Consider the following 14,730-nt stretch of genomic DNA (forward strand, 5'->3'; position numbering starts at 1 on the left):
ATAAACTACAATAAATCTGAATAAATAGAGAGGAAATGGAAAGAAGGGGATGGAGGAAGAAAGAGAGATGGAGAAAGAGGATGGAGAAAGAGAGGTGTAGAGAGAGAGATGAAAGAGAGAGGGAGAAAGGTGTAGAGAGAGATGAAAGAGAGAGGGAGAAATGTGTAGAGAGAGAGGTGTAGAGAGAGAGATGAAAGAGGGAGAAAGGTGTAGAGAGAGAGGTGTAGAGAGAGAGATGAAAGAGAGGGGGAGAAAGGTGTAGAGAGAGGTGTAGAGAGAGGTGTAGAGAGAGAGATGAAAGAGAGGGAGAAAGGTGTAGAGAGAGAGGTGTAGAGAGAGAGATGAAAGAGAGAGGGAGAAAGGTGTAGAGAGAGAGGTGTAGAGAGAGAGATGAAAGAGAGGGAGAAAGGTGTAGAGAGAGAGGTGTAGAGAGAGAGATGAAAGAGAGAGGGAGAAAGGTGTAGAGAGAGGTGTAGAGAGAGAGGTGTAGAGAGAGAGATGAAAGAGAGGGAGAAAGGTGTAGAGAGAGAGGTGTAGAGAGAGAGATGAAAGAGAGAGGGAGAAAGGTGTAGAGAGAGAGGTGTAGAGAGAGAGTTGTAGAGAGAGAGATGAAAGAGAGAGGGAGAAAGGTGTAGAGAGAGAGGTGTAGAAAGAGAGGTGTAGAGAGAGAGATGAAATAGAGAGGGAGAAAGGTGTAGAGAGAGAGGTGTAGAGAGAGAGATGAAAGAGAGAGGGAGAAAGGTGTAGAGAGAGAGGTGTAGAAAGAGAGATGAAAGAGAGGGAGAAAGGTGTAGAGAGAGAGGTGTAGAGAGAGAGGTGTAGAAAGAGAGATGAAAGAGAGGGAGAAATGTGTAGAGAGAGAGATGAAAGAGAGAGGGAGAAAGGTATAGAAAGAGCAGGTTGAGAGAAAATAAGTTCTGTCACTTAATCTGTGACCACACTCTTTATTTCATAAAAGCATTGAATATAATGAATATTTTATTGGGTCTCCGTACCGCATTGAAATCATCCCTGAGCTTCTTCACTCTTATCATGTCTGCTTTCTGACAACGTTTTAGGACCATCAGCTCCACAAATACCTCTGCTTCCACCTGGAGGAACAACGGAGTGAGTACAACTGTCACAGGAATGACAAAAAAACAAGGAAGAATACTGTATGTTTTCTGGTCTGTTTGTTTGTTTGTATGTTAACAGCATTTAACCAAGAGCTGAAGACATTTCAACTTTATCAAATATTTTCATGTATAATAAATATTTTAAATAGTGTTTAACTGAAATAGTAAGTGAAAGTAGTAGTGAAACTGAAAGTAAATTCGACAACTATTTTATGTAGCTTCACACGAGACAGCTCAACAGCAGGAGAAATGGTATGTTAATATTTGTATTATATAAGTCAGGTGTCAGATCTTTTGGCGTCACATCTTATTTATCCAAACGAAATGTGAAGATAATATGGCCGATGTTCAACTTCTTGCTAATAAATGGCAGGTAAAAATATAGAATACCAAACTAGGCCCAGTATGGCAGGGGGCGCACAAAGAAGTCTACGAAACGTATTCTCTTTTACACAACGATCGAGTGTATTCAGTGTATTTCTTCCACACTTTGAAAGGAGGTCATGTCATTGATTGCGCTATAAGCAGAATTGAGTTCCGTTACATTTGTTCGGTGTATACCCATACTTGCTTTTAATTAGTAGGCATTTTAGGATGGGCGAAAATAGGGACTTTTATATTATGTGAAATTTGGAAAATAATGTACAATTTCAAAAAGTGAGTACTTTAAATGCCAGGATATTAAACTAATTTCTGCCGTGGTAGATTTCGACCAAGAGAATCTTCTTTACACACTCAGGTATTTACTTACTGCATTCATTTGTACTAAACAGTACGTTCTATATAGTATGTAGATTTCAGACATGGCCTATGACTTCCGGTAGCAGCTGCTCCCAGTCGACCCAGACAAAACGTATGCGTAAAAACGGTAAAAATGCAGACAATTTTGGGGTTGAAGGTGGGACCATGGAGATAGATAGATGACTCAACTTTGTATCTATGCCATTTAACATCTGAAATCATGGGCAGCGCCATGAGTGTATCTCCATTTTAAAGTAGTACATTTTCTTCTTCAGCCAGTGAAGTTGGAAGTCCCACCCAGTTGACTACAAGGGCTACTAGTTCCCCTTTGGGAACTCACCCCACCCCCCCTGAGCTGTAATGTGGCGCAGGGAACGCAAGAAATAATCCTAAAAATATTTAACCTCCACAGAATCGCTTGAAAAATGGCTCAAATGAAAGATAAAGAAGTTATTTATCTACCCAGCAAGTCAGATTTCTAAAATGTTTTACGGCGAAAACATAGCACATATTTATGTCCAACCACCACTGCATACATACTTCATTAGCTTAGCCAAGTAGGAAAAAATATGCAATCAACAAACGCAGGATTAAAAGAAAAATAATTTCACTAACCTTTTGAAATCTTCATCAGATGACAGTAATATAACATGTTACACAGTACATTCATTTTTTTTCAATAATATGCAATATATATCCATAAATATCTGTTTACAATTATGCATCGTTCAAAAAATGCTACTCCAATGTCAGGAGAAATAAATAGCTCCGGCAGATAACGTCAGCAAACAAGGAATACACATCATAAACTTTGACTAAATATGCATGTTTTACATATGTATGGCAAGATAAACTTCTTCTAAATGCAATTGCTATGTTACAATTATTTTTAACGTTACATTTGGCGTTTACTAGGCTATAATAGAGAGTCGGCGCTCTCAGTTAGCATGCTGACTCCTCTATCATGGAGTCGGCAGAAACCCAAAATGAAGACGTAAATATTCCCTTACCATGGCTGTTCTTGCTTCAGAAGACGTGGAAGGGTTAATACTCACCAAGTTAGCGTTCAGTTTGCAAGTCTGTGTCTTTCCGTTCTCAAACTAGACACTTTTCGGTCGAAATGTATGCAAATTTCAAGTGGCTGCGCACCAAAACGTCGAAAGTATACATTATATTTCGAGTAAACTTATCAAACTATGTTTATAATTAAGCCTTAGCATGTTATAAAGGTCTACAGCAATCGTGAGGGCGAACAGATTAGCACACGTTGTTCAGTCTGTCCTGGGAGAAAGAGAGAGAAATCTTCAGTCTCCCATTGGTGAAATTTTTTTTGTGCGTCACCGGGACGTTTGGTCACGCTGAACGTCTCGTGAGCACGTGATTCTCGCAGTTACAGGCCTCATCGAAAGCAGGCTTCACGCTGAAGACATAGAACGTGTTTCCATGGTTATAGCTCTTTGGGAAGTGTGTAAACAATGACGTCAAAGTGAGGGCAACTTTTCCCATTACAAGAGAGACTTTGGGAGAATGCATGCCCTGAGAGTTCTGCTTTAGCTAGAGACAAAATTTAAACGGTTTTATAAGCTTTAGAGTGTTTCCTATTCGATAACAATTTTTAATTGCATATATTAGCAACTTTTGACAAAAATTTATCATGGTTTATATGGGTGCCGAATTCCTCCAGAAGGGGCAGTATTCAGGGATAGCCCTAACAGGTTTTAATATGATGAAATCCCTCAATGGCGCTGCTCATTTATAATATAGGTCTTTGGCCACTAGAGGCCTCTATTATTGTCTATGGTTGGGGCAGGTTGGAACATTTGGGCTAGTAAGGTACAACTTTGACGTCAATTATACATAAACTGTATCCAATCTAGCCATGACCAGGTTCGGGCGGATAGGTGTCCAGCCTAGGCCTGGGTCATTTCTACAACGCAGTGCGTTTTCTGTCTCCAGGAAATATCACTTTTTATTTAGTTTCAAATGTGGATTCCAAAATGCTTTAAATATAAGGTCCTTAAAAACTAAAATATTCATCCTGAAAGGATGTATTTTGAACACTATTCTTCAGCGGATGAAAGTGTTTTTGCCATGTCCCTGGGTGTTATTTGTTTGAATGTTAAATGACGAGACAGAGGCATTGATGCGAGTAACCAGTCTTGTTCAGTACATCACAACACATCCGGGTATCTCAAGCACCCCGGTAAAACACAAGAGTTGCAGTAATGAACATTTACCAACAGATGGCAGCACTGTGCCATCTTACACCCATAACATTATTCATCAACTTCCGCAAGAAACATAAGCAATACATTATTGTATCTTTCTTCATTATTTTATAGTCCTAGTTAAATTCTCTCAATCAATAATGTTTTTTAAATTATTTGTATTATTGCATTATTATTATTGTGTTTAAGATGTTCTGTGTGTCCCTGATGTTCTGTGTGTCACTTTCCACCCTGTTAGTTTGTTGTAAATCTCCATTTAAGAGAACAACCATTTCCTAAAATGACACCACATTCAGGAAGTGTCATAATTTCTTTGGTGGGAAAACAATGGTTTTAAGCTACAGAAATATAAACACTCAGTTTTATCTATTTTTTCATGTTTCATGATGTTAGTCTGTATACTATGTCCCACTGTATGTCCCACTCATATCTGTATGTCCCACTGTATGTCCCACTCATATCTGTATGTCCCACTGTATGTCCCACTCATCTGTATGTCCCACTCATATCTGTATGTCCCACTGTATGTCCCACTCATCTGTATGTCCCACTCATCTGTATGTCCCACTGTATGTCCCACTCATATCTGTATGTCCCACTCATATCTGTATGTCCCACTCATCTGTATGTCCCACTCATATCTGTATGTCCCACTGTATGTCCCACTCATCTGTATGTCCCACTCATATCTGTATGTCCCACTGTATGTCCCACTCATATCTGTATGTCCCACTCATATCTGTGTGTCCCACTCATATCTGTATGTCCCACTGTATGTCCCACTCATATCTGTATGTCCCACTGTATGTCCCACTCATATCTGTATGTCCCACTCATATCTGTATGTCCCACTGTATGTCCCACTCATATCTGTATGTCCCACTCATATCTGTATGTCCCACTCATATCTGTATGTCCCACTGTATGTCCCACTCATATCTGTATGTCCCACTGTGTGTCCCACTCATATCTGTATGTCCCACTCATATCTGTATGTCCCACTGTATGTCCCACTCATATCTGTATGTCCCACTCATATCTGTATGTCCCACTCATATCTGTATGTCCCACTGTATGTCCCACTCATATCTGTATGTCCCACTGTATGTCCCACTCATATCTGTATGTCCCACTGTGTGTCCCACTCATATCTGTATGTCCCACTCATATCTGTATGTCCCACTCATATCTGTATGTCCCACTGTATGTCCCACTCATATCTGTATGTCCCACTGTGTGTCCCACTCATATCTGTATGTCCCACTCATATCTGTATGTCCCACTGTATGTCCCACTCATATCTGTATGTCCCACTCATATCTGTATGTCCCACTGTATGTCCCACTCATATCTGTATGTCCCACTCATATCTGTATGTCCCACTGTATGTCCCACTCATATCTGTATGTCCCACTCATATCTGTATGTCCCACTCATATTTGTATGTCCCACTGTATGTCCCACTCATATCTGTATGTCCCACTCATATCTGTATGTCCCACTGTATGTCCCACTCATATCTGTATGTCCCACTCATATCTGTATGTCCCACTGTATGTCCCACTCATATCTGTATGTCCCACTCATATCTGTATGTCCCACTGTATGTCCCACTCATATCTGTATGTCCCACTGTGTGTCCCACTCATATCTGTATGTCCCACTCATATCTGTATGTCCCACTCATATCTGTATGTCCCACTGTATGTCCCACTCATATCTGTATGTCCCACTCATATCTGTATGTCCCACTGTATGTCCCACTCATATCTGTATGTCCCACTCATCTGTATGTCCCACTCATATCTGTATGTCCCACTGTATGTCCCACTCATCTGTATGTCCCACTCATATCTATATGTCCCACTGTATGTCCCACTCATATCTGTATGTCCCACTCATATCTGTGTGTCCCACTCATATCTGTATGTCCCACTGTATGTCCCACTCATATCTGTATGTCCCACTGTATGTCCCACTCATATCTGTATGTCCCACTCATATCTGTATGTCCCACTGTATGTCCCACTCATATCTGTATGTCCCACTCATATCTGTATGTCCCACTCATATCTGTATGTCCCACTGTATGTCCCACTCATATCTGTATGTCCCACTGTGTGTCCCACTCATATCTGTATGTCCCACTCATATCTGTATGTCCCACTCATATCTGTATGTCCCACTGTATGTCCCACTCATATCTGTATGTCCCACTCATATCTGTATGTCCCACTCATATCTGTATGTCCCACTGTATGTCCCACTCATATCTGTATGTCCCACTGTATGTCCCACTCATATCTGTATGTCCCACTCATATCTGTATGTCCCACTCATATCTGTATGTCCCACTGTATGTCCCACTCATATCTGTATGTCCCACTGTATGTCCCACTCATATCTGTATGTCCCACTGTGTGTCCCACTCATATCTGTATGTCCCACTCATATATGTCTGTATGTCCCACTCATATCTGTATGTCCCACTGTATGTCCCACTCATATCTGTATGTCCCACTGTATGTCCCACTCATATCTGTATGTCCCACTGTGTGTCCCACTCATATCTGTATGTCCCACTCATATCTGTATGTCCCACTGTATGTCCCACTCATATCTGTATGTCCCACTCATATCTGTATGTCCCACTCATATCTGTATGTCCCACTGTATGTCCCACTCATATCTGTATGTCCCACTCATATCTGTATGTCCCACTGTATGTCCCACTCATATCTGTATGTCCCACTCATATCTGTATGTCCCACTCATATCTGTATGTCCCACTGTATGTCCCACTCATATCTGTATGTCCCACTCATATCTGTATGTCCCACTGTATGTCCCACTCATATCTGTATGTCCCACTCATATCTGTATGTCCCACTGTATGTCCCACTCATATCTGTATGTCCCACTCATATCTGTATGTCCCACTGTATGTCCCACTCATATCTGTATGTCCCACTCATATCTGTATGTCCCACTGTATGTCCCACTCATATCTGTATGTCCCACTGTATGTCCCACTCATATCTGTATGTCCCACTGTATGTCCCACTCATCTGTATGTCCCACTCATATCCCATGTCCCACTGTATGTCCCACTCATATCTGTATGTCCCACTCATATCTGTATGTCCCACTGTATGTCCCACTCATATCTGTATGTCCCACTCATCTGTATGTCCCACTCATATCTGTATGTCCCATCTGTATGTCCCACTCATATCTGTATGTCCCACTCATATCTGTATGTCCCACTGTATGTCCCACTCATATCTGTATGTCCCACTCATATCTGTATGTCCCACTCATATCTGTATGTCCCACTGTATGTCCCACTCATATCTGTATGTCCCACTGTATGTCCCACTCATATCTGTATGTCCCACTCATATCTGTATGTCCCACTGTATGTCCCACTCATATCTGTATGTCCCACTCATATCTGTATGTCCCACTCATATCTGTATGTCCCACTGTATGTCCCACTCATATCTGTATGTCCCACTGTGTGTCCCACTCATATCTGTATGTCCCACTCATATCTGTATGTCCCACTCATATCTGTATGTCCCACTGTATGTCCCACTCATATCTGTATGTCCCACTCATATCTGTATGTCCCACTCATATCTGTATGTCCCACTGTATGTCCCACTCATATCTGTATGTCCCACTGTATGTCCCACTCATATCTGTATGTCCCACTGTGTGTCCCACTCATATCTGTATGTCCCACTCATATCTGTATGTCCCACTCATATCTGTATGTCCCACTGTATGTCCCACTCATATCTGTATGTCCCACTGTATGTCCCACTCATATCTGTATGTCCCACTCATATCTGTATGTCCCACTCATATCTGTATGTCCCACTGTATGTCCCACTCATATCTGTATGTCCCACTCATATCTGTATGTCCCACTCATATCTGTATGTCCCACTCATATCTGTATGTCCCACTGTATGTCCCACTCATATCTGTATGTCCCACTCATATCTGTATGTCCCACTCATATCTGTATGTCCCACTCCCATATCTGTATGTCCCACTCATATCTGTATGTCCCACTGTATGTCCCACTCATATCTGTATGTCCCACTATCTGTATGTCCCACTGTATGTCCCACTCATATCTGTATGTCCCACTGTATGTCCCATATCTGTATGTCCCATATCTGTATGTCCCATATCTGTATGTCCCACTCATATCTGTATGTCCCACTCATATCTGTATGTCCCACTGTATGTCCCACTCATATCTGTATGTCCCACTCATATCTGTATGTCCCACTGTATGTCCCACTCATATCTGTATGTCCCACTCATATCTGTATGTCCCACTGTATGTCCCACTCATATCTGTATGTCACTGTGTGTCCCACTCATATCTGTATGTCCCACTCATATCTGTATGTCCCACTCATATCTGTATGTCCCACTGTATGTCCCACTCATATCTGTATGTCCCACTCATATCTGTATGTCCCACTGTATGTCCCACTCATATCTGTATGTCCCACTGTATGTCCCACTCATATCTGTATGTCCCACTGTATGTCCCACTCATATCTGTATGTCCCACTCATATCTGTATGTCCCACTGTATGTCCCACTCATATCTGTATGTCCCACTGTGTGTCCCACTCATATCTGTATGTCCCACTCATATCTGTATGTCCCACTCATATCTGTATGTCCCACTGTATGTCCCACTCATATCTGTATGTCCCACTCATATCTGTATGTCCCACTGTATGTCCCACTCATATCTGTATGTCCCACTCATATCTGTATGTCCCACTGTATGTCCCACTCATATCTGTATGTCCCACTCATATCTGTATGTCCCACTGTATGTCCCACTCATATCTGTATGTCCCACTCATATCTGTATGTCCCACTGTATGTCCCACTCATATCTGTATGTCCCACTCATATCTGTATGTCCCACTGTATGTCCCACTCATATCTGTATGTCCCACTCATATCTGTATGTCCCACTGTATGTCCCACTCATATCTGTATGTCCCACTCATATCTGTATGTCCCACTGTATGTCCCACTCATATCTGTATGTCCCATTCGTATCTGTATGTCCCACTCATATCTGTATGTCCCACTCATATCTGTATGTCCCACTGTATGTCCCACTCATATCTGTATGTCCCACTCGTATCTGTATGTCCCACTCATACATGTCAACCCTGTTTGGTTAAATAGAGAAAAATCACTGAATTTCTAAATGTTAAAAGATGTTTGATAGAGAAGTTCAAATCCTGTTCAAGTGTCCACCATTGTACTAGCTCAAACTTGCTCAGTCATACATGTCCTTTTTCTGATAGAATACTACAAAATATATTATAATTTTTTCCTCCAAAAGTTATGAGGTCCAAAAGGCACCACATTGTAGGAATGACCTGCCTAACACAATTTCCTAAAAGATGACCGACATGAAAAAGACAACGAAATAACCTAATTACATAATGATTATAATTTATTTATATAATATTTGGCTACCATTACAAGATAGCCTAGGTTACCATTACAAGACAGGTAGCTACTGTTTTATCTTGTTTCATTACTAAGGGTTGTACAGTTCTGAGGATGCTTAACAGTTAGGTCAGGTACCGTATCAACAGAACTATTGTTGCAATGGGTGACGACACCGTCAGTGTTTTATCCGAACATTATTATTTTTAGAATACAATGAAACCTGCAATTGTGCTTGTTTCCTGGCACACTCTCCTTCACCGTGGCAAAACATTCAGGAGAACTTCAGTGCCCGTATAAGAGCGTCTGCTTAAATGACTTAAATGTAAATGTATAAGTGGGAATGTGAAAGAATATACAGGTATCTGACCAAATAAAGTATCTTAACAAGGAGCCACCATGAGCCAGAACAGCTTCAATACACCTTGCCATACATTCTACAAGTGTCTGGAACTCTATTGGAGGGATGCGACACCTTTCTTCCAAGACAAATTCCATCATTTGGTGTTTTGTAGATTGTGGTGTAAAACGCTGCCTCAGGCTTGGCTCCAGAGTCTCCTATAAGTGTTTCATTGGTTTGAGATCTGGAGACAGACACACCCTTTAAAGCCCTTACGCTCCTTTCAGAGCCCTCTTTCAGAGTCACTGAGATATCTTCTAGCCCTCTTAGCCAAAATAATGGGCAACTGGAAGTAGTTATACATGACCCAATGCATGATGGGATGTTTTAATGGCTTAATTAACTCAGGAACCACACCTGTGTGTATATACTTTGTATCCCTCATTTACTCCAGTGTTTCCATTGTTTTGTAGGTTACCAGTATGTCAAAAGCAGTTGATGTATCTTGACTTTTAAATATCTGTTGTACATTTAGCAAAATAACCATTTATGTGGTTATAGAAATTACTCATTCTTATTTTGTTCTCACACTTTAAGAGTTGTGATGGCGACCAGCACACAATGCAGTCCTCAGATGATGGTAGGTATGGAAACACAGAATAAACTGACCCAAACTATATTATTTAATTTAAATCTACATTTAAGAGGATACATTTACTAAGATATAAATTGTTGTCCCTTTACTGCTGGGATGAATAATACACCTGTTTATGTAATTTTATTGTCAATAAAGTCTAGTTTCACTCTCTCTCGTTATTCCTTCACCAGTGCTGCCCCCTCCTGGTGACATCCAGGTCCTGTTGCTGACATTAGATTCTGTGTCTCTGAGCTGGAGTTCTCCTCAGGGGCTGATCGGACCACAGACATTCAGAGTGACCTGGGGGTGTGATGGTGAAACAAGCTCAACAAGAGTGAAAGATGTGTATCATCTTAAAATAAGCAGTCTCAGACCTGGTGAAAAGTACCAGTTCAACATGGCTACAGAGGGAGAAGATGGAAGACAAAGCAGATGGGTCTCAGCATCCCTATCCACAGGTACAGTAGGTCTCAGCATCCCTATCCACAGGTACAGTAGGTCTCAGCATCCCTATCCACAGATACAGTAGGTCTCAGCATCCCTATCCACAGGTACAGTAGGTCTCAGCATCCCTATCCACAGGTACAGTAGGTCTCAGCATCCCTATCCACAGGTACAGTAGGTCTCAGCATCCCTATCCACAGATACAGTAGGTCTCAGCATCCCTATCCACAGGTACAGTAGGTCTCAGCATCCCTATCCACAGGTACAGTAGGTCTCAGCATCCCTATCCACAGGTACAGTAGGTCTCAGCATCCCTATCCACAGATACAGTAGGTCTCAGCATCCCTATCCACAGGTACAGTAGGTCTCAGCATCCCTATCCACAGGTACAGTAGGTCTCAGCATCCCTATCCACAGGTACAGTAGGTCTCAGCATCCCTATCCACAGGTACAGTAGGTCTCAGCATCCCTATCCACAGGTACAGTAGGTCTCAGCATTCCTATCCACAGGTACAGTAGGTCTCAGCATCCCTATCCACAGGTACAGTAGGTCTCAGCATCCCTATCCACAGGTACAGTAGGTCTCAGCATCCCTATCCACAGGTACAGTAGGTCTCAGCATCCCTATCCACAGGTACAGTAGGTCTCAGCATCCCTATCCACAGGTACAGTAGGTCTCAGCATCCCTATCCACAGGTACAGTAGGTCTCAGCATCCCTATCCACAGGTACAGTAGGTCTCAGCATCCCTATCCACAGGTACAGTAGGTCTCAGCATCCCTATCCACAGGTACAGTAGGCTAACTTGTGTTTTTATCCAGACTACATCAGTCATTCATTACTAGAGACATTTTTGGACTCTCTGTCAAAAACAGCATATCCTCTATTCTAAACAAATATTGATTTTTGTTTCAGTGGTCCCACCCAGAGTTTTAAAGATAGACCATTTGGAAGAGACCTCCTTCACTCTCCACTGGTCCAAGGCTGAAGGGATGGAGAAAGTTCCACAACGCTTCTTCATATCCAACTGCATCCCAGGAACAGACCCCCTCACAGCCGTTACTGACGACTGCCACAAAACCTTCTCAAACCTGCATCCTGGCACCAAGTACACTGTTAGTGTTGCAACTGTGCTGAGCAATGGGGAACAGAGTGAACCTGTCTCTACAACAATCTGCACCTGTAAGAGATCTTCCCCCAATTACAGCTCATCATCTTTTTACCAGTAACTGGAGAGATTTTGTTACTTTACAAATAACATTTTTGTTTTGTTGTTAGTCATCTTTTTTTTGTGTGTGTGTGTTTTTCTCCCATATCTAAAGCCCTGGCTTTATTCTACTTTTCCACCCTTAAGGCTATAAACATTTTATTAAATGTTTAAGTGATAAATATTTTTGAAAATGAGGTGAACTAAAATGTTAAGGTAGAAATAGGGCTGTTGCGGCATATTGCATGTACAGTAACAGACAGTTACATGACCTTTCAACATCATCAAATCAGAACCATGGACAGTGTAGTGACTTTAAATAACAGTCCTCAGATTAATGTTAAGCTAATCAATGAACTATGTTTCATTGTTACCCAATAAAATGAATCATGTAACACTTAACTCATTAGGATTTGGCGCACCACGAGAGCGGTTCTTTAAAGAGTTACCATCTCCCGAATTAAAATCTTCAAGGTCTTTACCTATCACATCTATAAACAGTCAACTTATGAATCATGACCTCGTATCATATTACCATTCGTATACTCGTTGCATCTGCAAAAACCTGAGCCTTACTTATGTTTCAGAACTACGGAAATTTGTTTAATTATTTATTTAGATGCTAATTAAATGAGAACACAGGTGAAAACACACCCACTGTACAGGTTATTGACTGGAGACATAATGCGATGAAAACAGGTCCCTAGCGGAATTACAACTTTGATCAATAGTTGTTTAGTGATCGAAACATTTCTGAAACATTACTTTGGGGGCCTTCCCCTGTGATTTTACCCACACACAGCTACTGAAATCGAAAACAGATTTGACGTATTATACTGAACAAAATATAAACACAACATTTTATATAATTTTACTGAGTTAAAGTTCATATAAGGAAATCTGTCAATTGAAATAAATTCATTAGGCCCTTATCTATGCATTTCACAATGGGAGCCAGGCCCAGCCAATCAGAATGAGTTTTCCCCCACAAAAGGGCTTTATTACAGACAGAAATACTCCTCAGTTTCATCAGCTCTCCAGGTGGCTGGTCTCAGACAATCCCGCAGGTGAAGAAGACAGATGTGGAGGCACTGGGCTAACGTGGTTGCACGCGGTCTGTGATTGTGAGGCTGGTTGAAAGTACTGCAAAAATCTCTAAAACGATGTTGGAAGCGGCTTATGGATGAAATATGAACATTCAATTATTTGTCAACATCTCTGGTAGACATTCCTGCAGTCAGTATGCTAATTGCACAATCCCTCAAAAGTCATCCTTGGCATTGTGTTGTGACAAAACTGCACATTTTATAGTGGCCCAATATTTCCCCCAGCACCTGTGTAATGATCATGCTGTTTAATACCTCGCCTGTCAGGTGGATGGATTATCTTGGCAAAGGATAAATACTCACTGACAGGGATGTAAACCAATTTGAGAGAAATTAGCGTTTTGTGCAAATGGAACATTTCTAGGATATTTTATTCCAACGAATGAAACATGGGACCAACCCTTTACATGTTGCTTTTATATTTTTGTTCAATATTGTAAAGGCAAGATTAAATTGAGAATAGTCTGATGGGTGAAAATATGATCACTTGATGAGAGAACAGTGTGTGCAGCCTGAAGCTTTTTTGCTTGCGCTCGGTCCCTATAGTCCTATCATGCAGCCCATATATGTTTTCATTTCTAAGACATTCTAAGGGTTTCTATAATTCAAAACTAAAGTTACCAAATAACTTTGAATCTTGCATATAGGACCTGTTTCAAATGATCACTTTTACGCTCAACATAGACACTTCGTATGCGCACCAGCTCTGGATTGGGAAAAATATCCTCTCTATTTTAATCAGCTAAATTCAATTATATTCTTCCTACTATAAATGTATATAATATAAAATAATCGCACAGGACTTAAGCATATATTGTCTGCTAAATGAGCAAGCCTACAGTCTATTGCACATTGCCAGATAACGTACAGTAGGTCAAATCTTCTGTTCTTCTGAAATACATTGTCTTCATATCATAATGTTTCTTTAGTCCTCCTAACATAAATCATTGATTATTGTGATGGTGTATATTCAATTGACTTTAAAAAAAGATATAGATATTGCAAAGCTATGCATCATATCCCAGGCGTTTATTTGCATAAATCCCTGGACACAACAGGCAATTATCAGAGCCAGGCTTCTATTTGAGCCAGGCGTCTATTTCCTTTATGTACACAGCTTTTGCTCATTTGCATAGTTAATTCTTTAATTCCTGGATTCACTTCCAGCATTGTAATACATGTATTCATTTCCTATTCTAAATGAGTTATCATTTACACGTCACATTTATTTGTTCTTAGTCTTCCTCTATTTCGATTCTAAAAAAATACTTATTTTGACAGAATAATCTTGACAGAATAATTGTCTTTGACTGCATTTTCAGCAGTTCTTACTTGCACCACTAGAGGGCGATCAGCCGATTTCTTGGAGTCTGTACTCCCGAAGCTCTTCACTTTTTGTGCTTGCCAG

The 14,730-nt window shown here is 40.9% G+C and overlaps 1 protein-coding gene across 2 annotated transcripts in view; it reads left to right on the forward strand.

Annotated features, from left to right (window-relative positions):
* The first annotated feature begins 1,161 nt into the window (after positions 1-1,161).
* LOC115115415 (up-regulator of cell proliferation-like) overlaps positions 1,162-14,730 on the forward strand; it is a 492,735-nt gene continuing 479,166 nt past the window's right edge. The window contains exons 1-4 of one of the 2 annotated variants that reach the window (XM_065003579.1): positions 1,162-1,367; positions 10,527-10,569; positions 10,758-11,024; positions 11,925-12,191. In XM_065003579.1, the coding sequence (XP_064859651.1) occupies positions 1,365-1,367; positions 10,527-10,569; positions 10,758-11,024; positions 11,925-12,191 (580 nt within the window). In that variant the 5' untranslated portion in view covers positions 1,162-1,364. The remainder of the gene's footprint in view (positions 1,368-10,526; positions 10,570-10,757; positions 11,025-11,924; positions 12,192-14,730) is intronic. The other variant, XM_065003580.1, reaches the window with a different exon arrangement.

This window comes from Oncorhynchus nerka, linkage group LG18 (assembly GCF_034236695.1).
Source record: "Oncorhynchus nerka isolate Pitt River linkage group LG18, Oner_Uvic_2.0, whole genome shotgun sequence".
Lineage (NCBI taxonomy): Eukaryota > Metazoa > Chordata > Actinopteri > Salmoniformes > Salmonidae > Oncorhynchus > Oncorhynchus nerka.